The 24,548-nt window shown below is 42.9% G+C and overlaps 1 protein-coding gene across 9 annotated transcripts in view; it reads left to right on the plus strand.

The window, feature by feature from the left end:
• The window catches only part of JAKMIP3 (Janus kinase and microtubule interacting protein 3), a 177,625-nt gene extending 153,341 nt beyond the window's left edge, over positions 1–24,284 (plus strand). For 8 of the 9 annotated variants that reach the window (XR_013214449.1, XR_013214448.1, XR_013214447.1 and 5 more), the window contains 6 exons: positions 85–162; positions 1,109–1,312; positions 3,019–3,084; positions 3,237–3,308; positions 4,558–5,598; positions 22,039–24,284. Coding sequence is in view for 1 of the 9 variants with exons in the window: in XM_077258438.1 (XP_077114553.1) it covers positions 85–162; positions 1,109–1,312; positions 3,019–3,084; positions 3,237–3,287 (399 nt within the window). In the remaining 8 variants the exon portion in view is untranslated. Of the gene's footprint in view, positions 1–84; positions 163–1,108; positions 1,313–3,018; positions 3,085–3,236; positions 3,392–4,557; positions 5,599–22,038 lie in introns of those variants that run through there. The other variant, XM_077258438.1, reaches the window with a different exon arrangement.
• The last annotated feature ends 264 nt before the right edge of the window (positions 24,285–24,548 follow it).

Here is a 24,548-nt window from a genome sequence, read left to right on the forward strand (position 1 = left end):
GATGCGTCTCCCTCAGAACTGCAGATATGTTAAGATGCGGATGATTTTGTCTTCTACATTCTCATTGTTGGTTGTCCAATATAGGAGCTGTTTACTAGACAGAAGGGATACTTGGATGAAGAACTTGACTTCAGGAAGAAGTCATTGGATCAGGCTCACAAGGTAACGGCTACATCGAACGATTAGATTTTCTTTTGCCAATGTTCCTGGTTTGATGTAAACTTGTATAACAGCAGTGTATACTACAATCACTATTGGTTTAAAGAAGTTTAACATTTTATGTTATTTTCTTAATTATCAAGATTTATGAGCTCCAATTCTCTAATTCTAATTATTATTATTATGTATACACGTTATGCAGTAAGCTCTGCTCTGTAGTTAGTGTTAATTCTGCCCCCCCCCACCCTGGTATTGAGGAATATTACCACAATACCAAGTGCCGCCCTTTATATTTTGCCGCCCTAGGCACCAGCCCTGCTGCATATATATATATATATATATATATATATATATATATATATATATATATATATATATATATATATATATATATATATAGTGAGGCTAAATTCTGCATAATAAAAAATACAATCTTCCATTAATATAGCGAAAAAATAATTATCACATAATCCTGGACCTAAACTTTATATTATGTGGTCTATAAGCAAAAAAAAAAGAAAGGTGATAAAAAAAATTTATTTATTTAGTTTTAAAAGACAATTAAGTGTATTTTCATGCAAATGACAATATCAAAGCACTATTAAATATCTTTACATAGTTTATCAAACAATAGAGGTTACAGGGATACTTATTTGAAATAAGAAAAAAACCTCAGCATGCCGAGGGTGTATCCAATGATTGTATCACGAGCACCCATACAAGTCGATAGGTGCGTGTGAAACATTGGACTGCACTCAGATGTCATCCGAGTGCAGTCCGACATCCACGGACACAGACAATGGAGGGGATGGAGAAATTAAGTTCTCCGTACCTGTGATACGGAGCGAGAATCGGATCACACTCAGATGACCCTCGGATTAGACTCTGACAGTCATTAGCATCATCAACCCACATGAGAGGTTATACGGCCATTTTATGTCTTTACTAGAACATCTTGGAGCTGGAAGCCATGCTGTACGATGCCTTGCAGCAAGAGGCCGGAGCCAAGATGTCTCAGCTTCTTTCTGATGAGGAACAGGAGAAGCTGAAGTGCGCGGTGGAGCAGTGGAAGCGACAAGTGATGAGCGAGCTCCGGGAAAGGGACGCCCAGATCCTGCGGGAGCGAATGGAGATCATTCAGCACGCACAGCAGGTATAAAGACGTCCTTGTAGATGGCGCAACAAGCAGATACAGATAATGGCAACCTATCATTTATGGATCCAAGGGTTTGGTCAGTATTTTACATCAGTCGAACAATCAGTGGAAAAGTATAATAGAAACACGTCACCACTTCTGTATTTATCACCCACTCCTGGTTTTCATTTAAAGGGTTTGTCCACTAATAGGGCAACCCCGTCTTACAAATACTGATGTAAAATACTGACCAAATACTGAACGTGTGCACGTGGCCTAATATTTATGTGCTGAAATGCTTCATTTAAAAAAAAAAGTAATTTCAGAATATCACATCACAAAAACAGATGATTTTAAAAGAATGATTTTTTTTTTTATATTTTGCAAATGTCATGAAATCTGAGACATTATGTTAATTTGATATTGGCGTAATTGTAACGACATGCAGTAAAACGTTTCCGAGCAATATCTGGAAAAAGAAAAACAGTGTCAGAATTGCTGTTTTTTTTAATTCATCCTCCTCCAAAAACAGAGAATAAAAGCTAATCAATAGGTCGTCTTATGAACCAAAAATGGCGCCAATTTAAACAAAAACCTGTCCCTCAAAATATAAGCTCTCACTGAAGCAGTACTGAAGGTAAAACAAAAGTTGTGGCTCGGAATTCGGCAAAAAGAAATAAAAGTGATGGAAAGATTTTGTAAAAGTTGTAAAAGTTGTAAAAGCAGTAAAAGAAAGGCAATTGGGTATCACTGTAACCAGAAGGATGCCCAAAACGTTAACATGACATTTTTACCTGATGCTGTAAAAACTAAATCCCTCCAAAAATTGCCAAAATTGCTTTTTTTTTTTTTAACAAACCCCTAAAAAAATAACATATTCAATAAATATATATCCCAAAACCGTGACATTTAAAAAACCCAGACATGTTGTTAAATATGCTAATGAAAAAAATAAAAAAAATACATTTATTTTTCATAGTGTGGTGATGACAGAATGAAAAAAAATATTGGAATTTTAAGGGGTTAGTTCAGTAAACTCAATAATCTAAATCGTTCAATGGGGTTGCCCAGAATTGCAAAAATTTGTCTGTAATTTGTTCAGTAGAAGCACCTCTCTTGTCCTTGGACTATTGCTGCTATGACAGGTCAACTCTATTCACTTCAGTCTGGAAGAGATGTAATACCAGACCCGGCCTGTGGACAAGAGTGGCGCTGTTTCAGGACAGAAAGCGCACCCAGGCATAAAAGGGAATCTGTCACTAAGTTTTTGCTACCTCATATGAGAGCAGCATAATGTAGGAAGAGATCCTGATTCCAGCGATGTATGACTTAGCTTACTGGGTGCAGCACTTATGATACAATCAGAGTTTTAGATGTAGCATGTAGCAGAGCTTAGAAAGCTGCTCCAGCCCAAACCACATTTTTTTATGCTAATAAGTGCTGCGGGCGGAGTTGGACAGGACTGACAATCTTCGAAACAACAGCACACAGCCTAATAAGTGGCACAGCACTGGAATCAGTGTCTCTGCCCTTTCCTCAGATTACATAGAAAAAACCTGTTGACAGATTCCCTTTAATGACTGCTCAAGCATGTAACAGCTTTTACAACCCGATAATAATATAAGAAGTCTTTAAAATGTTCCGATGGTAAAAATGGATGCAAACATGAAAAAAGTAACGAACAAGCTCTGCAGAGTCCTCACTACGTTACATTTCCTTTTCAGAGAATAAAGGAGCTCGAGGAAAGATTAGAATTTCAAAAGCGACAAATAAAGGAATTAGAAGAAAAGGTAAAATGAAGAGTTAAACTTTCTACAGCTTTCATATCAAAATGACGACATTGTTATTGGGTGGGATCTTGTATTAATAAAATTTGCTTCCTGCTTGAGATATCTCACTGACAAAGCACATTTCTCTTTTTCTCTCTTCCCTCTTATTTCAGTTTTTATTTTTGTTTTTATTTTTCTCTTTAGCTTTTATATTATGGTCTTAGATCTTCTGCACTTTGTACAAGGTAAGAGTCCGAGCGACCGAGAGAGACATTAAAAGAGACACAAAAAAAATATTATGTATGAAAGATGATGAAGTTATCTATCACCCAGGTTTTTGCCATCCCATCTAAGAACAGGATGATGTAGGGACAGAGACCCTGATTCCAGTGATGTGTCAGCTATTGGGCTGCTTGCTGCAGTTTTGATAAAATCTGTTTTCTCTGCTGAAGATACAGCTGAGCTCTGAATGCTGAGCTCTGTATAACCCCGCCCATACCACTGATTGGTAGCTTCCAGTGTACACTGTGCATAGGCAGGAAGCTGCGAATCAGTGGTGGGGGCATGGTTATCCATAATTCATGATAGTGGAGAACTACATGGCAGCAGGGTTACTAGTCCTCTAATGATAATTTTTAACTGATAAAACACCGTGATTTTATCAAATTTGCAGCAAGCAGCCCAGTAAGTGACATATGTCTGGAATCAGAGTCAGATTAAGTGGCAAAAACCTGGTGTCAGATTCCCTTTCAATTATAAGTGACTGCCATTTTTACAGATGGCACTAAACAAAATTTCAGACATTTGCTTTTAACATGTCAAAAGATTCTATACCCTGTAAAAAATAAATGGCTGCCTGAAGTACCCACTAGAGGGAGCTGAGGAGCTTACTGAATATTGTATGCAGGACACTCGGGAGCTCCCTCTACTGGCAGCTGCTGGCAGTCAGAATTGAATATAATAAAAGTAATGTGCTGATTCATCAAGGATGGAGTAGCCCACACTCGCCCTATGCCAAGCTTGGTGGAGTACAGTAAGCATTGAATTAGTTACTAAGCGCATGCTACTTAATTAATTTTTTTTCTTTTTCTAAGTGGTCTGCAGCTCCATGGAGCCACCTGGGAAAGCTACTCCAGTCAGAGACTGGAGTAGCGTTTCTGCCATGCAAAACACTGTCAGTTTGGATGAATTGGACGTTGTTCTCATTCACTCCCCACCACGCCCCGGCTCTTTTTCCAATTCCAACCATTTTGGCAGAGCTGATTCAAACAGGTGTAAAAACGAGAAAAGTTGCAAAATTTTTGCACAAATATTTTGTGATTTTTCTAAGGTTTTCCAACACTTTTGTGACATAAAAGCTGTGATGAATCGGCTCCTATAGGTCTACGCAGGGTTATGGAGTTCAAAATAAATAATTATGTGCAAAGTATTTATGTTGATTTCTAAATATCTGAAGAGGTCCCCTCTTTTTCTCTTCTGTCTCTTCTCACTTAGGGTCAGCCTACCTCGGTACGACACCTTTACAGAATGGACCAGACAGCAAATGAAGCTTAATGAACTGAATGCATTATATCACAAAGCCAAAATGTATTTTTCTTGACTCCGGCTGCAGTGGTGCTCTGCTGGCTTTTACAGCAGTGAATTATAAGACACAGCAAAAGCTTTGCCTGGGAAATACTCAACTGATTCACCACAAATGGATCCACTTAGGTTTCCTGCTAAGCAGGTATTAAATTGCTTCTGTAAAGAAGTCCGCTCGTCCTTTACATCCATTCTCATCCATGAGCACCAGAGGTGGGTAGAAAGAGAAGGAGCGTACGCTGTGCCCTGTGGCTGGTGTCGATTCTGAAGATGAAGTTCTGGTGGTGGCATCTACAAAGCATCCAGGACCCATATATCTCAGATTGTTCAATCTAGCAGCACTCTAAACAATTGCTTGACTTTTACATCCATTCTCGTCCATGAGCGCCAGAGGTGAGTAGAAAGTGAAGGAGCGTACGTTCTGCTCTGTATCGTTTCTGAAGATGAAGTTCTGGTTGTGGTTTCTATGAAGCATCCTGGACCCATTTATCCTGGATGGTTCAATCTAGCAGCTCTCTAACCAATTGCTCGTCTTTTACATCGATTCTCGTCCATGTGCACCAGAGAAGGGGGATAAAAGGAGAAGGAGCATACGTTCTGCTCTGTGGTTCTTGTAGTATCTAAAGTTGAAGTTCTGGATGTGGTGTCTACAGAGCATCCTGGACCGATTTATCTTGGACTGTTCAATCTAACCAGTTGCTATAATAATAATATAATCCGTATACATTCATTATAGAGAAAAGCACAAACTCTTCCCTTGTGTCCGTCCTCTACAATCCATCGTGAAGTTTCATACTTTTTTTTACTTTCAAGTCCTCATTGCTACTGCATAGGAAAGCATTATCACAGCGAACCCAATGCATCTACGTCTACCAAACTGCAAAGTGAGAGGAGCATAAGATGTCCGAAAACCGAAAAAAAATACATATTTTTCAGAAGTATTATGTTTTAAAGGTAAGAAATATTAAATGACTTCTACTATGATGACAGCAGAGCTGTATGGTCGGATGCAGAGTTTGTATGGTGCTGAGCATCACAACTGGAGGTGTAAAGATTGCGTAAAGCCCCCGGTGCCCTAATGCCTACCGGGTCCCAATGGCCCCTCTGCCACTTGGAAAGATTGCAGTATTTTAATTGTTATATGATAATTAGTGATGAGCGCTATCCGAGTTTGTCTAGGGTGCCCGGGTATGGACTGAGTATCACGGGTGCTCGAGTGACATGTACGAGTCCCCGTGGCCACATGTTTCGTGGTTGTTAGACAGTCACAATATGTCGGAATTGCTTGTGTATGTCATGTTTTGTAGCTAACAACTGCGAAACATGGGGCCGCAGGGACTCGGACATGTCACTCGAGCACCCGCGATACTCAGCCCATACCCCTGCACCCTAGGAAAACTCGGGTAACGAGCACTTACGCTCATTACTATGATCATTAGAAGACCTGGCATGAAACTTGAAATTTAACCCAGGATATCCAAAAGGTCTGACTTTGGTGAGGTTGCGCTGACATGTTGAATGAGCCTGAAATTGCAGCATTTTTGGGAAAAACGAACCAAAAAAAAGGCAAGAAAACTAAAGCAAAAATTGGAAATTATTCATTTTCTTTTACCTATTGTGTTACTGAGCAAAAGAGCAGATTTATCAACATTAGATTATTTTAGCCAAAACAAGAAATGGATTCACAGATTGTGTTTTATTACCCTCTATATATCTGTTCTTTACCCTTTACTGTATTAGTTGCTAGAAAATAAGTAAGTTCCACCTAATTAAAGGGGTTGTCCACATTTTTCATTTAGTTTAAGTGCTTGTAATTGGGGCTGAAAATTATTTTAGCTGTTGAGGTTCATTAAGAATGTTGCACCGTTTGCTTTCTTATAGCTTCCGAGTTGCATTGTCTGTTGCTAGTTGCAGAACGGGTTGACTAAGAATCCATCACTCAGCTGCCATGGGAGTGTGATGGGAGACTCTGTAACTTTTTTATTGGGCTTTTTCTGAACTCCTTTCAGCTCATTTCTGACCACAGACCACATCAAAGTTGAATGTACTAGAAAGCAAAGAGTTTATAAAAGCAAAACGGTGCAAGAAACCCAATTGCAAAAATAATATTTACCCCCAAATATATGCAATGAAATAAAAAAAGTCCTCAAAAGTAGACGGCACCTTTAAGAGCTCATCTTCACAAACTGAAATGCTGTTCTCCCTCTCATAAGAGAAAAAAGTGAACTCCTTAGCTCTTACAAGTTTAGAGAATTAATGAAATTGGAGCTATGGTTCCTTCCTAAAAATATTCCAAAAAGGTTAAATCTTTTATTTAAAGGGGTTGTCAGGACTTTTTTTTTTTTACTATGGATCTAAAAACTAGCTACTACCTGCATGTTCTTCTCGGTGCTGGAAGAGAGCGGTCAACGATGATTCAGCTGCTCCACATCAACACTGCTGCTCTTCCTCTTCCGTTCTGCTTTGTCGACAGGGCATGACTGCCGACATTATGGTGATTGACAGTTGGCACCCCACAGTTAGTGCTGGCTGTCAATCAGCATGGCATTGGAAGTCACACCCCGTTGACAGAGCAGAGTGGAAAAAAATCCGCAGCTCTGACGACGTGTTGTCAACAGAAGCTGGGGAATCACCGGCAGAACAGGCAGATAGTTAGCAACTACCTGCCTGTTAATTCTTAGCCCATGTAGGAAAGCAGATGGTAAAATCTTAGATGTAAGATATGTGTCACCGAGGTGGCTGGCCTCAGTGATTTAGATCCTGGAATGAAGGCTCCAATAACGACAGGCTGCTCAGAGGTTTTTTTTCTTTGGACCGGATTTTAGGTCAAGGATTTAGGAACGGCCAAAGAGCAAGGGTGGGAATGGTCGCTCCCATACCTTCATTCTGGCTTTTGCAGCTCCTATAAAAGACTGATAAATTGGCCCTGTGTGGTGTTGGAGAGAAAGTCAGTCTTGCTGCTGATCCAACGGAGAGAGGAGCAGGGAAGTGTCGCTGTAAGGGCGAGATGCCGTGTGCTAAATTTGCTTACCCACTAAATCACAACTGTGCTTAAAAGGTCCTTAAACCTGCCACAGGTGGACTGTCGATGATATCGAAGGTGCTTTATAATCTAGTTGTTTGGAATGGTCGTAGTCTGGCATGTGGATTTCTAGTTGCAATTTTATTTATATATATTTATATTGGGCACAGACCATTAAATTTTTCAAAAACATCCACTAACGTTTGTCATGAGAAGCACAACATTTTAATATATATGTTAAAGAAGTTGGTAAGCTAAGACTACGTATGTGCACAGCCATCATGTATAGTGCATAACAACCACAAGAGGGCAGTATAATCAAAAGAACGTCACATCGCTAATACACAGGTCTGATTTTTATACCGAGGTCGTAAAGTTTTTTTTTTTCATGGGAATGCAAATCATGGAGGATCTCACTGTAAAAATACAAGGAGAATGTAAGCAAGAGGTCATAATATAATATGGCACTCATTTTAAGGTGGAGGCGGACAGTCAGACGCAGTCTATTACGCCAGAACAGCACAAGAAGAGAAAATGGATCAAAAAATGTTCATGTGAAATTATTCGACAGGTGCCGGCTAATGGGACTGTACTGTTCTAGAATACTAACAAACGCAACCACACTCAGAAGCCGGTCAAGATGTATATAAACACTGAAAATAAGAATTTAATAAATGAAATTTTGGTGAGTTCAGCGCTGCGATATTATCATGTCTCACCTGGTGAAGTACATCCCGAAGTCTTTGGTGTTTGGTCCAGGTGAGCAGATACAATGCAGCACAGACTGATGATGCTGATGCAGCAGCGAGGAGAACAGCTGAAGAAAAGGAGGCTGAAAAGCTGGATGATGGCTGGAGGAACGGTGGCTGTGAAGGCAGAATAGCAGTTACAGTAAGAGAGATGAGAATGATTGACGGCATCCTGGTCATGGAATAGCAGAGCTGAGTATGTAGACAGATACCTTGGAAGAGTAGAGCAAAGTTTATGTAGCAGAGTTGGGTAGGTGAGCAGACGCTCAATATGGATGTAGAAGAGCCGATCATGTGGAGCAAATCTGGATTTGTCAGGAGACACACTGTCCAGATAGAAGATGAGCCCTGGTTGTGATGCAGAGATGGGTTTGTCAGGAGACACACTATGTGGATCGTAGCAAAGGCCATCATGTAAAGCAGAACTCAGCCTGCCAGAAGACCAGATGTAGCAGAGTCCAGCATGTAAAATAATTGTGTGGGCATCAATTACCTGAATACTCAGGCGGCGTCCAGAAGCCTGAGCCGGCCTATATGGTCAGGGAGCAACACACAGAAGAATAGGGAGACAGCCATGGCAAGATGGGAGTCTGACGCTGGATCCAGAGAAGTAACACAAATTCCAGCAATATTCTATCAATTTATGAGATGATATCGCCTATTCAAACCTAAAATGGGGTTTAAACCATAAAAATATAAATAAACAGCTGAAGGTCCAATATGAGCTCTTACATTGCTGTGACTGTCATATTCATACAGAATTACACAATGACGTTTTTACTATAATCACTGATTTCTATGTGAGACAGAAATTGGAAATAATTTCTCGCGCTTTTCTTCTTAAAATACACATGTAAAACCCTGATTGCAGTTTTTAGAAATAAGAAGAGTGACATTTTGCAGAATCTCTCGGCCCGTGCGCTGGAGTTTTGCCTCTGACATGCAATCATTGGAGCCATTTGCTGAGCAGTTTTTATTTCTTCCCTTGTGAGACTTCGTAGATGTCGCTCAGCATAATGTCAGAACTGCCGCTGTCTCGATCCGTTCATCTGGAAAACGCTTGTAGCAAAATACTTGTTTGTCTGTGACAGAACTTCCCCGACCTCTTTCCGCGGTCATGTGCTGCAGGTGCAGACGCGGCTTTGTTCTCTGAGGGCCGGGCGATATCTGCAATTTACTTGTGGAGATCAGAACAATTCCACTAAAGTACCGGAATCACAGCAGTGTCCACAACGACCCACTGCTGTCCTGGAGAGACCTTTTGGGTAAGTTCACACTAGGTGTGTTTTCAGCATTTTTTTCTGCAACAAAACCTGATCTCTTGGCAGGAAAGAAGCTGCAGAAAAAAAACATGTGAAGTTTCCACAATCAGTGATGGTTTGGGGAGCCATGTCATCTGCTGGTGTAGGTCCACTGTGTTTTATCAAGACCAAAGTCAGTGCAGCCGTCTACCAGGAAATTTTAGAGCCCTTCATGCTTCCCTCTGCCAACAAGCTTTTTGGAGATGGAAATTTCATTCTCCAGCAGGACTTGGCACCTGTGCACACTGCCAAAAGTACCAATACCTGGTTTATAAACAGCAGTATCACTGTGCTTGATTGGCAGCAAACTCGCCTGACCTTAACCCCATAGAGAATACATGGAGTATTGTCAAGAGGAAGATGAGAGACACCAGACCCAACAATGCAGACGAGCTGAAGGCTGCTATCAAAGCAACCTGGGCTTCCATAACCCCTCAGCAGTGCCACAGGGTGATCGCCTCCATGCCACGCCGCATTGATGCAGTAATTGATGCAAAAGGAGCCCCGGCCAAGTATTGAGTGCATCTACTGAACATACATTTCAACAGTCCAACATTTCGGATTTCAAAATCATTTTTCAAGCTGGTGTTATAAAGTATTCTAATTTACTGAGATAATGACTTTTGGGTTTTCATTGGCTGTAAGCTATAATCATCAACATTAACAGAAATAAACATTTGAAATCGATCACTCTGTGTGTAATGACTCTATATAATTTAGGAGTTTCATTTTTTGTATTGAAGAACTGAAATAAATTAACTTTTTGATGATATTCAAATTTTGTGAGAAGCAACTGTATAACAAACTATGAGATAGAATTGTGGGTATGTGGAGCGCCCACCAGGGCCGTAGGGTACTCAGGTCGGGTCCGGCAGTACTAAAAGGGGTGGTCACAGTGGCAGTGACCCAGTCCGTGGCCCTGGGCATCCAGTAAAAGGGGGTGTGAATGGGGAATAAAGTTTATGAAAGTTATTATTCGTGATGCCACCTGTGGTATTCGGCCAGGAGTGGCCAACGCTGCTTAAATGAGTCCACTGGGGCTGATGGAGTTGCAGCAGGGTTGGTATAGCTCCCCACAGGTGGAGCCTAGTCCCCAGGGTTACCAGTAAACCTAGTAAGAGGGATGATTAACGGTGAAGTGCAGGACTGAGGGTGCAGGAAATAATTGAAGGACACAGGGATAGCAGTTTCCTTTACTTTTACTGATAAAATGCAGGTACAGTCCAGGGTACAGGTAGCAGGTGGTGATGGGGTCCGGGCAGCCTGGAAACAGCTTGGGATCCACCTAACCAGGTGGGTTCGGAGGCCTTCCTTCTGCGCTGTATACAGTTGTGGCCAAAAGTATTGACACCCCTGCAATTCTGTCAGATAATACTCAGTTTCTTCCTAAAAATGATTGCAAACACAAATTCTTTGTTATTATTATCTTCATTTAATTTATCTTAAATGAAAAAACACAAAAAGAATTGTCCTACAGCCAAATTGGATATAATTCCACACCAAACATAAAAAAGGGGGTGAACAAAAGTATTGGCACTGTTCGAAAAATCATGTGATGCTTCTCTAATTAGTGTAATTAACAGCACCTGTAACTTACCTGTGGCACTTAACAGGTGTTGGCAATAACTAAATCACACTTGCAGCCAGTTGACATGGATTAAACTTGACTCAACCTCTGTCCTGTGTCCTTGTGTGTACCACATTGAGCATGGAGAAAAGAAAGAAGACCAAAGAACTGTCTGAGGACTTGAGAAACCAAATTGTGAGGAAGCATGAGCAATCTCAAGGCTAAAAGTCCATCTCCAAAGACCTGAATGTTCCTGTGTCTACCGTGCGCAGTGTCATCAAGAAGTTTAAAGCCCATGGCACTGTGGCTAACCTCCCTAGATGTGGACGGAAAAGAAAAATTGACAAGAGATTTCAACACAAGATTGTGCGGATGTTGGATAAAGAACCTCGACTAACATCCAAACAAGTTCAAGCTGCCCTGCAGTCCGAGGGTACAACAGTGTCAACCCGTAATATCCGTCGGCGTCTGAATGAAAAGGGACTGTATGGTAGGAGACCCAGGAAGACCCCACTTCTTACCCCGAGACATAAAAAAGCCAGGCTGGAGTTTGCCTAAACTTACCTGAAAAAGCCTAAAACGTTTTGGAAGAATGTTCTGTGGTCAGATGAGACAAAAGTAGAGCTTTTTGGGCAAAGGCATCAACATAGAGTTTACAGGAGAAAAAAAAGAGGCATTCAAAGAAAAGAACACGGTCCCTACAGTCAAACATGGCGGAGGTTCCCTGATGTTTTGGGGTTGCTTTGCTGCCTCTGGCACTGGACTGCTTGACCGTGTGCATGGCATTATGCAGCATAATGTAGGGCCCAGTGTGAGAAAGCTGGGTCTCCCTCAGAGGTCATGGGTCTTCCAGCAGGACAATGACCCAAAACACACTTCAAAAAGCACTAGAAAATGGTTTGAGAGAAAGCACTGGAGACTTCTAAGGTGGCCAGCAATGAGTCCAGACCTGAATCCCATAGAACACCTGTGGAGAGATCTAAAAATGGCAGTTTGGAGAAGGCACCCTTCAAATATCAGGGACCTGGAGCAGTTTGCCAAAGAAGAATGGTCTAAAACTCCAGCAGAGCATTGGAAGAAACTCATTGATGGTTACAGGAAGCGGTTGGTCGCAGTTATTGTGGCTAAAGGTTGTGCAACCAAGTATTAGGCTGAGGGTGCCAATACTTTTGTCTGGCCCATTTTTGGAGTTTTGTGTGAAATGATCAATGTTTTGCTTTTTGCTTCATTCTCTTTTGTGTTTTTTCATTTAAGACAAATTAAATGAAGATAATAATACCAAAGAATTTGTGATTGCAATCATTTTCAGGAAGAAACTGAGTATTATCTGACAGAATTGCAGGGGTGTCAATACTTTTGGCCACAACTGTATCTGACCCTTGCTGCCTGAAGCTCTGCACAAGTCCTCTCAGTGTCTGTACTTCCAACCCATATGGCTGACAGCCTGAGCCTGTCGTGGGCACTGCCTTCTCACTGGCAACCCCAGGCTCCTGACCTGCTGTGTTGCCCTCAGATGTCAGTTTTGGACAGGAGACTTGGAATCTCCTGCCCCCCGGATTTGGTGGCTGAGTATGCAATCCTCTCACCACCACAGACTCCAGTGTCCGGTTTCTTTGCCCTTTTTTGTGGGGTTAGCCCACTTGTGGCTCCAGACCCCAGGCTTCTCTCTCTTGCTTCCTTTCCCTTCAGTGTCTCACACGAAACTCTCTAACACCGCCTCCAGACCAGAATTTTTAAGGGAAGCTACCCTGAAATCGGGCTTAGAGCTCCCCCTTCCGGCCTGGAGTTAGGAAGGTGTTGCATGTAATTCTTACCTGATTTGAATCCAGGCATTACATCACACACCCCCCCCCCCCCCCCCGTGAGGAAGGCAATGCCATTGTGGCAACCGAACTCCTGGGGTACCACGCATGCTGTGTGATCTGTGCAGTGGTTGCCATGCAGGGAGGGGGGAGAGGTGAGCTGTGACATCGCCTATTATGGATGGTGGATCATGTTCTATTTGCATCTAGGCTTTACCTGTGATTGTAATCCTTCCTGTGATGATAATGAGATGGCTGTTGGGAAGTGATCTCTATAGAACAGGCAGTGTCTGTCCATTATGTGAAAATGGCAAGTTGTCAGTATTCTTTCAGGAGAGTGAAATAAAAAAAATATGTTATGTTACACTAATTTTTATTTCCATAGTGTAGGGAGCAGGACAAGGCTAACGGTCCCTCCTGCGTGTCTGGGCCGGAACTGTTGGGACTGTCACCATTATTCTGGGGGGGAAGAGATTTCTTACCGGAGCAGTTCAGGACCCCTGACTGGTGGGGGTGGGTCTGACTTTTGGCGGGGAACCAGAGTGTGAGTACAGAGACGGTTGACTCCCTCTCAACTTACCCACGCCAGCTATTTGTGCCATCATACCCAGTTAGGGAGTCCACCACGACTGAAGAGACATAGCTCAGAGAGACCTCTGCATCGTGCTGTGACTGGTGCAAAGTGCATAGCATCGTGTCGCTGACCACCACGGAGGCACCGCTCAGTCAAATCCCTGCGGTGCCCACAGATAACCGGCCTGCTACTGAGGCTGTGACCACTGGACTGTGTGCTTCTACTGCGGCCTTGTCTACTGAACTGTTTGCTTTGTCCGCTTTGCCGTGGACCTACACCTCTACAGCATCTTGTGCCCATACCTGGAGACCACATGCCGAAGGACCCGGAGGATTCATCACCGCGGGGAGACAGTGCATCGCCTACTGCGGGACCGGATCGGAGACATCTCGCGCCGCCTGCGGCGCCACCGAGGGATCTTCCAGCCGCCTTCCACCAAGGCCCAGAGACTGATCTCACCAACATTTAAAAAAAGATTATACATCTTGATTTTAAAAAATAGATCATTTTCTGATAACACATTCCCCTTAAAGCACCATCATCTTTGTTTCTTGGTCTTATACCAGTAATATATATAGTTTGTGTCTGATATGTAAACTTGGTTTTGCACTTGTCACTGCTACATCTGCCCCGGTGCTCAATTAAAGAATTAGATGTTATGGCTGACAACTTGCACATTATTATATTGCTGCCAAGCATAAAGTATAACAAAGGCCATTGATGGGGCTTTTGGGACAGATACCCACAGCATCTGCACAGCCAATCAATCACTGCTAATATAACCAACGCTCAGCAAATGGAACGATTCTTATTTCTAAAGAATGACGCCCCATAGAGCACAACGCTCCTTGTACCAGGGCATCAAAAGTCAGTAGATAATGGTTTCTTGTTTACCTATAAACAGGTATAGCTATACTACTGGCCATAATAAATCTAGGTGCGTTTCGTGTCTTTTCCAGTTACAGCATTATATTTTTTAATCCAAGAAGCAGCTGTATTTACTTATCTATAGTAGTGTGAACAGACCCTTTCTATAGGACTAAATATAAACCAACCTAATGAAGTTCAGTGACCAATCCAGCTCTGCTACATCGGTATCTCAGCATCATAATACAGTTAAGCCTGTTAATTAGGAACGTAAGGCCTCTATATAGTCATGAATCAGGTCTTTGACATTTCTAAATGACACATAATGTCGTCTGCTTTGTACATCATTTAATTCCTGCTCCATCCACGTCCATGAATCGGATTATAGGTGGAGTATTGGTGTAGCCAGTTGGGTGCATAAACCCCTACATTAGCATGAGAAAGACCCCTCTCGGTAGAGATCTCACACAGCTGCTGCGAAGTTTACAGGTTCAGCCTAGAATTCGCCATCTGCCGGTTGGCAGCCTCCTGACTTACACATCTCATCTTTTACTCAGTCCTTTACCTCTGGGGATAATGATGACATCATACTGGAGGGGTTATTTAAATCGACCTTCTCCTTTAAGAAAAAGGAGATATCAGACCAGAGTCTTGACTATCTTCAGCTGACTTCTATGTGGATATGGTTATCCTGGCTATATGGGCCCACCAAAAGTCAAACCCAGCCCCAGTCTACAGAAAGATAGCCAGACACTGAGTTAAAGGTGTGGTCAACTACTTAGATGTTGATGACCTATCCTTTTAGATCATTGGGGGTCTAACAAACTAGCACGCATATGGATCAGATGCTTTCAGCTCCACTCCAATTCACTTTAATAGGAGCTGAGCTGCAGTACCTGAGAATGGCCACTATGCAGTGTTTTGAGCTGTGTTGTCTTAATTCTGTACACTACTTACATTACTGCTGCAAACAACTGATCAATGGTAGTGCCGGGCATCGGACCCCCAACGATGTGATATTGATGATATATCCTAAGAATAGGTCATCAGTATCTAAGTAGTGGACAACCCCGCAAGTTGTCCTCAGGGAGAAAAAAAAAATAGATCACAGCTTGCCTGGTTAGAGTACATAAACCTGTACAGGATTTGCAGTCATTTCCTTTTTTCTGTTTTACAAGTCTAAAGAGCTAGACTCATCAGTATATGGGTTTATGGACCAAAGCCATCTGGTCCTTCTAGAAGATACAATCCAGCCATGAATATTTCTTGTAAATGTTTCTGCAGACGTCACTATCTGGATGTGAATGGTTTTTATGATGATAAATTATTCATTGTTACATAATTACTGACAGTTTATATAAGGTTTATAATCTGCCCTCAAAGTAAACTGCGTAAAGTGTATTATTATAAGTCGTGTAATAAACCTGGTAACTAAGATTGAAATTAGCCATGTGGAATCTAACCACAACACAAGTGCACCACAAAAAAGCAGCAAAAACTTTCTTACGCCATTTGACAGTATCACCACAATGGTGGAACATTTAATGGGAGTGGAGACTTTCAATATCATGGCCTATCCATAGGAGAAAAGGTCAGTGCATAACAGTTTGGGGTATGAACCCACCAAGCAGCAGACAGAAGGAACACTTCACTCATTGGCTTGTCCCATCATTATTTATCCAAGCTCAATAATGTCCAAACAAGCATAGCTGTACCTGTTGCCGCAGGTCGGTTCATTCCATTAGTCTCACTAGTTAAGGTGGATCTTCAAATCCCAAGATCCGGGTGGGGACACGTGTTATGGACCTGGTGGTTAGGAACACTAGAAATGACCTGATAGTTAAACCAGAAATATAGGACAAGTTCTGGGGATGTGGGAACTTTACTGACCGCAACCCTGATCCTATCACACACACTATAAGCAGCCGTGGAGCGTTACCTAACTCTCCCTTGACGCCTCTTCACAGCCGGAGAGCTAGCTACCCCTAGAGAGAAACAAAAGCCTCACTTGCCTCAGAGAAATTTCCCCAAAGTAAAGTAGCCCCCCACAAATAATGACGGTGAGTTAAGAGGAAAATACAAACATAGGAATGAAAACAGGTTTTAGCAAAAGAGGCCCACTAATCCTAAATAGTAAGAAGATAGCAAGGGAACTGTGCGGTCAGTATAAAATACTACAAAAAATATCCACGCAGAGAATACAAAAAGACCCTCACACCGACTCACGATGTGAGGGCGCAACTCTGCACCCCAGAACTTCCAGCAAGCAAGAAAATAGCATATAAGCAAGATGGACTGAACTTATCATGTACTGAGAAACATTTTCCAAAGCAATGAGCAAAAATGAACTAGCATGAACTTAGCTTCTCCTGAAGGAGACAGGTCACCAGAGAAGTCCCAGAGAGATCTGAACCAGTACTGAATACAACGACAGCTGTCAACAAGTAAAGATCTAGGTGGAGTTAAATAGGCAGCCAGCAAAGCAGAAAAAGAGGCAGCTGGGAGCAGCTAAAGAGCAGCAGTATCACTCAAAGCCACCAGAGGGAGCCCACGAACAGAACTCAACAAAGTACCATTCATGACCACAGGAGGGAGTCCGAAAACGGAATTCACAACAGACACGGCCATCAGTGCAGCAAGCAGTTGAGGCATGCCATAATCAGGGAGCAGAGGTCCTGGACATTGCAGACAGGTAGCAGCGGTCCTTGAGACCAGGAATAGGTAGCGGAAGTCCTGGACACCACAGACAGGTATCAGTGGTCCTGGAGACCTCAGTCAGGTACCAGAAGTCCTGGAAGCCGCAAGCGGACCTGAAACTTCCTGGAAGCTGCAGGTGGACAGGAGATCAGCAGAGGTCCTGGAAGACCTGGAGCAGGGTAACAGAGGTCATTGAAGACCAGGAACTGGTAGCAGGCAGAACTTCGGTGTAACTAAAAAGTCTCAATACCAAGACACAAGTGTGTGTCTTGGTGAGCCTTATGTAGACCCAGGCAGAGGATCACATAGGATCACAGAGTGGGGTGTAGGGAGCAATGTTCAGATCTAAGGTGCGTAAGTCATTCAAGTGCTATAGCCCCTTCGTTATGCAGATTGAGGTCGATCCCTGGCGGTTGGTCAAGGCTGATCATACCATTTTCGACCATCAATTTAAAATCCCTTTTAATGTCTGATTTCCTATATTGTGGGCAGTACATGGCCTGCAGCAGAAGAGACGCTCACGTTGAATTGTATCTTATTTTTCATTAGATTTTCCTTAGTCAAAGTGGTAAAGTGAGTGCCACGCCTTCTTCATTGTTTGCCTGGTATTGTAGCTCAGTCCCAATTACTTGAATAGGGCTAAGTACTTGAATTGTAATTCAAGGTAGAAGTGCAGAGCTGTGCCTAGTAAACAATAAAGAGAGATGCTCCACTTACAGTCTTGCAAATCAATTAATCATTGAATGTGATGGGCCCAGAGTCAGTTGCCCACTGACAGGTTTGTGTTAGCTCCCTACTGAGTGCCCTGGGTAGGGCTGATGGCTTTTTAAGTTCCTGTATCCTTATTACAAACTGCCAGTTATAAAGTTCTGCTTGACCTGGTTCACATCCCTGTTCTCTGCTTTTGTGGTGCTATTTTGATTATTGTGTTTCTAACCTTGGATAGTATTTTGACCACCCACTTGCATTACGATTCTATCCCTGACTTTAACCTCCTCGTAATGACCCCTTCTTTCCTTACTCCATTGTCTCAACACAGGGGCCCCTGTGAAATTTTAGATCTCTGTACAGGGGTTAAAGGATGAAGGCCAGGGCACCCCTGGGATCTGCTACGGGAATTGGATAGCGTTAAGCCTGTCTGTGGAAGCCTTATTAAGAGCTGCTAAGCTAGCAATCATAGTGTTCACACGCCAATATTGTACACGTTTTAATTAATTTCCAGGTGTGAATGATCCTTTAACTATATAAAGGAAGTGGGAGTGGGGCTTTGACTCTCTACAGGAAGTGGGAGTGAGTCTTTGACTATCTTCAGGAAATGGGAGTGGCACTTTGACTCTCTACATGAAGTCATCAAGGACAACATCTGCAAGGAGTTTGTATGCTATTCCCGTGCTTGCGTGGATTTCCTCTGGGTACTCCGTTTTCCTCCCACATTCCAAAGACCTACTGATAGGCAATTTAGATTGTGAGCCCCATCGGGGACAGCAATGATAATGTGTGCAAACTGTAAAGCGCTGCGGAATATGTTAGCGCTATATAAAAATAAAGATTATTATTATTATTATTGAGAGTGGGGCTTTGACTATCTACAGGAAGTGAGAGTGGGGCTTTGACTATCTACAGGAAGTGGGAGTGGGACTTTGACTATCTACAGGAAGTGGGCGTGAGACTTTGACTATCTATAGGATGTGGGAGTGGGGCTTTCACTATCTACAGGAAGTGGGAGTGGGGCTTGACTATCTATAGAATGTGGGAGTGGGGCTTTGACTATCTACAGAAAGTGGGAGTGGGGCTTTGACTATAGGATGTGGGAGTGGAGCTTTGACTACAGGAATTGAAAGTGAGGCTTTGACTATCTATAGGATGTGGGAGTGGGGCTTTGACTATCTACAGGAAGTGGGAGTGGGGCTTTGACTATCTACAGAATGTGGGGGTGGGACTTTGACTATCTACCGAAAGTAGAAGTGGGACTTTGACTATCTACAGCAAGTGGGGGTGGGGCTTTGACTATCTACAGGAAGTGGGAGTGGGGCTTTGACTATCTACAGGAAGTGGGAGTGGAGCTTTGATTATCTACAGAAAGTGGGGGTGGGTCTTTGACTATCTACAGGAATTGGGGTGGGGTTTTGACTATCTACAGGATGTAGGAGTGGAGCTTTGGCTATCTACATGTAGTGGCAGTGGAGCTTTGACTACAGAAAGTGGGAGTGGGGCTTTGACTATCTACAGGATGTGGGAGTGGGGATTTGACTATCTACAGGAAGTGGGGAGGGGCTTTGACTATCTACAGGATGTGGGAGTGGGGCTTTGACTATCTACAGGAAGTGGGAGTGGTTCTTTGACTACAGGAAGTGGGAGTGGGATTTTGACTATCTACATAATGTGGAAGTGGGGCTTTGACTATTTACAGGAAGTGGAGGGGCTTTGGTTATCTACAGGAAGTGGGAGTGGGGCTTTGACTATCTACAGGAAGTGGCAGTGGAGCTCTGACTATCTACTGAAAGTGGGGGTGGGACTTTGACTATCTACAGAAAGTGGGAGTTGGGCTTTGACTATCTACAGAATGTGGGGGTGAGACTTTGACTATCTACCGAAAGTAGGAGTGGGACTTTGACTATCTACAGCAAGTGGGGGTGGGGCTTTGACTATCTACAGGAAGTGGGAGTGGAGCTTTGATTATCTACAGAAAGTGGGGGTGGGTCTTTGACTATCTACAGGAATTGGGGGTGGGGTTTTGACTATCTACAGGATGTAGGAGTGGAGCTTTGGCTATCTACAGGTAGTGGCAGTGGAGCTTTGACTACAGAAAGTGGGAGTGGGGCTTTGACTATCTACAGGATGTGGGAGTGGGGATTTGACTATCTACAGGAAGTGGGGAGGGGCTTTGACTATCTACAGGATGTGGGAGTGGGGCTTTGACTATCTACAGGAAGTGGGAGTGGTTCTTTGACTACAGGAAGTGGGAGTGGGATTTTGACTATCTACATAATGTGGAAGTGGGGCTTTGACTATTTACAGGAAGTGGAGGGGCTTTGGTTATCTACAGGAAGTGGGAGTGGGGCTTTGACTATCTACAGGAAGTGGCAGTGGAGCTCTGACTATCTACTGAAAGTGGGGGTTGGACGAAACGTGCGTTGGGGCGGGTGCCCGTTGTGGTTGGATCTAACTTGGTTGTCCAGGTAATTTATATGCTTGATTTGTATCACTAATTATTTTGTTAGCCAAATGTCAGTCCATCTACCTGTGTCGACAGTGCAATAATTCCAAGCTATGCAACTTTTTGTATGTATTTATATATAGCTAATATTATCCCCACAATAGGCACCCCAGCGTTTCCAAACATGTGTGGAACGATGTAAGCCTTGCTTCCTTATGTCTCCTTTCCTGATTGATGTATATATATATTATTTCTAATAAAGTGACTTTTGCAATAAATATCATATATTCTTTTTGGGTATTTTATCGCTCAGTTGCTGCGGTTTTTGGTGTATAATGTGGAAGTGGGGCTTTGACTATTTACAGGAAGTGGAGGGGCTTTGGTTATCTACAGGAAGTGGGAGTGGGGCTTTGACTATCTACAGGAAGTGGCAGTGGAGCTCTGACTATCTACTGAAAGTGGGGGTTGGACTTTGACTATCTACAGAAAGTGGGAGTTGGGCTTTGACTATCTACAGGATGTGGGAGTGGGGCTTTGACTATCTACAGGAAGTGGGAGTGGGGCTTTGACTATCTACAGGAAGTGGGGGTGGGGCTTTGACTATCTACAGGATGTGGGAGTGGGGCTTTGACTATCTACAGGAAGTGGGAGTGGGGTTTTGACTATCTACAGGAATTGGAAGTGGGGCTTTGACTATCTACAGGAAGTGGGAGTGGGGCTTTGACTATCTACAGGATGTGGGAGTGGGGCTTTGACTATCTACAGGAACTGGGAGAGGGGCTTTGATTATCTACAGGAAATGGGGGTGGAGCTTTGACTATCTATAGGAAGTGGGGGTGGGGTTTTGACTATCTACAGAAAGTGGGAGTGGAGCTTTGACTATCTACAGGACGTGGGAGTGGGGCTTTGACTATAGGAAGTGGGGGTGGGCTTTGACTATCTACAGGACGTGGGGTGGGGCTTTGACTATAGGAAGTGGGGGTGGGCTTTGACTATCTACAGGAAGTGGGGGTGGGGCTTTGACTATCTACAGAAAGTGGGGGTGGCGCTTTGTCTTTCTGCTCTTGCACTCCTGTCTTGCTACGCTGCATGCAGGTATAACAGCGAGTCAGGCTTTGAGTTCAGAGCATTGGGTAATGACGGTAGCAATTCCTGCTGGGAAGTGGAGGTAAGGATGTTCCAGCACCTATTGTACTAGCAGATTGCTGAAGAAGAGAAATTGTCCACACAAAAAGAACGGATGGCAATTCACAAAGCATGATAATCAGGACAGTTAATGGACATATTAGACTGATATGTGCACCTAAAACTTGTTATGGTAGGAAGAAGACAATTCTTTTGTACAGGTATATGTGAAAGGACTGGTATGTTTTAATGCAGTTGTATTATTTTTGCATATTAAGCTCATTTCACTGAATTCATGCTATCTGTAATATATATAAAGTCAGAATTGCAGTTGTTCTGCCCCTGTATAAGCACCTCACATCTTTTTACAAGCCTGACTCTGCAGAGGGGATGTTTAAGTACCTGACATGATTTATTACAAAATGCTATTTGGTCTGTTTTTGGTCATGGAAACTTCTATCTTAGAACTTCCTATATTGTAAACTTTCTGATTGACTGTAAACTGTAACTGTGCTGTATGTTGTGTTTTACAGGGGACACCAGACATCTGTATTAACCCCCCAGAGCTGCGATTCTCTAAACCCACTGGACTCAATTGTGACCAGAAATCAGTGTTTTCAATCATCGGATTCCAGAACTGACAGATCCATCATCATTCCACTTCCCATTTACGAAAAGTTCACCCACCATTAAAAGAAAGTTCCGCTGAAGATGGAAGCTAAGGACTGGTGAGAGAGATGTAGCAGAGCTGAGTTTTCAGCCAGATTATCATTACGCAGGACATTTGCCTCCTTCTTCACTCTGATCTTCCTGGACTCATACATTCTGCTCACTGTACATCATGACCTCTGAGTCGCTAATGTGTATGTTTTTTATCCACTAAGCCATCACTGTGCTTAAAGCGAAAAGCTAAATGACAAATTCAGCTCTGCTACATCTGTGACTCCAGTATTTACTTGTGAAATATGCTGCTACTTGGTGAACATAAAATGGGACTAACATGTAACCTGGCCAAAGGTTTGTGTGCTACATATCATAGTGGTGGGATAATGTCAGATACTGAGATGTCACTTATTCATAGAGACATAAAATAGGAATAACGGGTCCGCCATACCGAGCTTACGTCCACACAGGACAGACGAGCAGCAGATGGAAAATCCTTTGTGCTTTACAGCGCCAGTATTAGGGATAAGATTTTCTTACATCCCAACCTGAGAAAATCTGCAGCAGAAGTTGATGTTCGGTGTTTCTTTTGAAATCTGCAACATCAGTTTCAAAAAAATTGACCGCTTTTATCCATGTTTGGCCGGTCTGTCCGTTCTTAACATCAGCATGGTATCGGTTTTTCCTCATCTGTAAAAAAAAAAAAAGTTTCTCCTACCATTAAACAGTAAAAAAATGTGCAGCAAAAAATTTAAATAACAGCCCCATAGACTATAATGGGGACGTGTTCTGTCCATGATAACTCCCATAGAACGCGCACATGGAGAATGGACATCAAGATGTGGCTTTATGCCGCAGATTTCATCCTTCTCACTAGGGATCGTGCACACAACCGTATTTTCGGTCTGAGTGAGAGCCAATAAAAACATCGTCTCGCACTCGGACACCAATTTTAGTCTTTGGGGCTGTGCACATGTCTGATATTTTCCTCGGATCGAGCCAATCTGATTTAAAATTGCAACATGTCAGAGTTTGATCATATACTTGGATCGCACTCGGCCATGCAAGTCAGTTAGTCTGTGGAAACCATCGGACTGCACTCGGGTGACATCTGAGTGCAGTCGGAGTTCTCGCACAATAGAGAAAATGGAGACATTTTTCTCTCCATCTTCTCATCCAAGAGAATCGTATCACATTATGCTGATCAGAGTGTATTTTGGATAATCGGCCCAATGCTCTTGGGTGAGATAATCTACAGCAGTCTGACCCCAGCCTAAAGAGCTGAAAGGATAAATGGACTATAAAGTCCAAGGTAGAATATAAAAAAGACTTTAATTCATGATTACATATAGAAGACAATACATATTAAAAACGTATCAGTGACACAGTTGTTCAAAGACCAGGTAAAGAAAAAGGAGGGGCATAGCACCACAAATATCAGGGAGAGCATAATAATGAAACTAATCTCAATATAAAGGGACAGTACTACATATTCCGGATATAATATTGCGGATGCATGAGACCATATCAAAGGAGATACAATTATATTACATGTGGTGAAATCCTGAGTCTCATTACCAACATTAATAATGGCAACATGCACCTGACAGTTAATAGCTCTCACCCATGTTCTTATCTGTGGTGACACACGCACAGCCCCGACGCGCGTTTCACGTTGGATTCCTCAAGGGGCCATAGAGAAGCCATCCTCAGTATTATATTATATTCTGTATGCATCCTTGATAGGAGTGTCAATACTTATTGTCCCTAACAGTCCTGATACGTAGGCATAGGACTGTGTTTTCAATATTGAACTATTATGGTTTCTGTTTTGATGATATTGTATTAAAAAGCACCTAAAGGGTACATCCACACAGGAGTAATCCATTATGGACTTTTCCCTGCAGATGCCTTTGCATTGCTAAAATGTTTCCAAATCTCACCCATTTTACTGGTAAAGTAGTACCGCAATCAGCAATGGAAAATCCGGGATATATGTCCCATGTGGATGTTCCCTCACAGCTTCTGAGTAGAAAATGATTTGTCTGGTATCAAGAAATGGATTTAAAAATAGAGCGTCTTTCCAAAAATTCAATGTGGGAGATCTCCCTGAATATAATGAAAGTGAACCTGTGAAAAAAACGCTATTAACCTGCAGATATGGGGTTAATCTGCAGGTTAATTGTGCTCTGACCCTGCCTGGTGCCAGCACCGGTTTAGGTTTAGTCACCGCTCTGTGTGTAGAGAGTGGCGGCTATAACTGCGCCCACGGCACTGACTGTCAGCAGCTTGCTCAGGGGTGGCTCTCAGTCAGGGCCGGCTGTCAGTCAGGGCCGGCTGTCAGTCAGGGCTGGCTGTCAGTCAGTGCTGGCTGTCAGTC

Source organism: Ranitomeya variabilis, chromosome 4 (assembly GCF_051348905.1).
Source record: "Ranitomeya variabilis isolate aRanVar5 chromosome 4, aRanVar5.hap1, whole genome shotgun sequence".
In the NCBI taxonomy this organism is placed as follows: Eukaryota; Metazoa; Chordata; class Amphibia; order Anura; family Dendrobatidae; genus Ranitomeya; species Ranitomeya variabilis.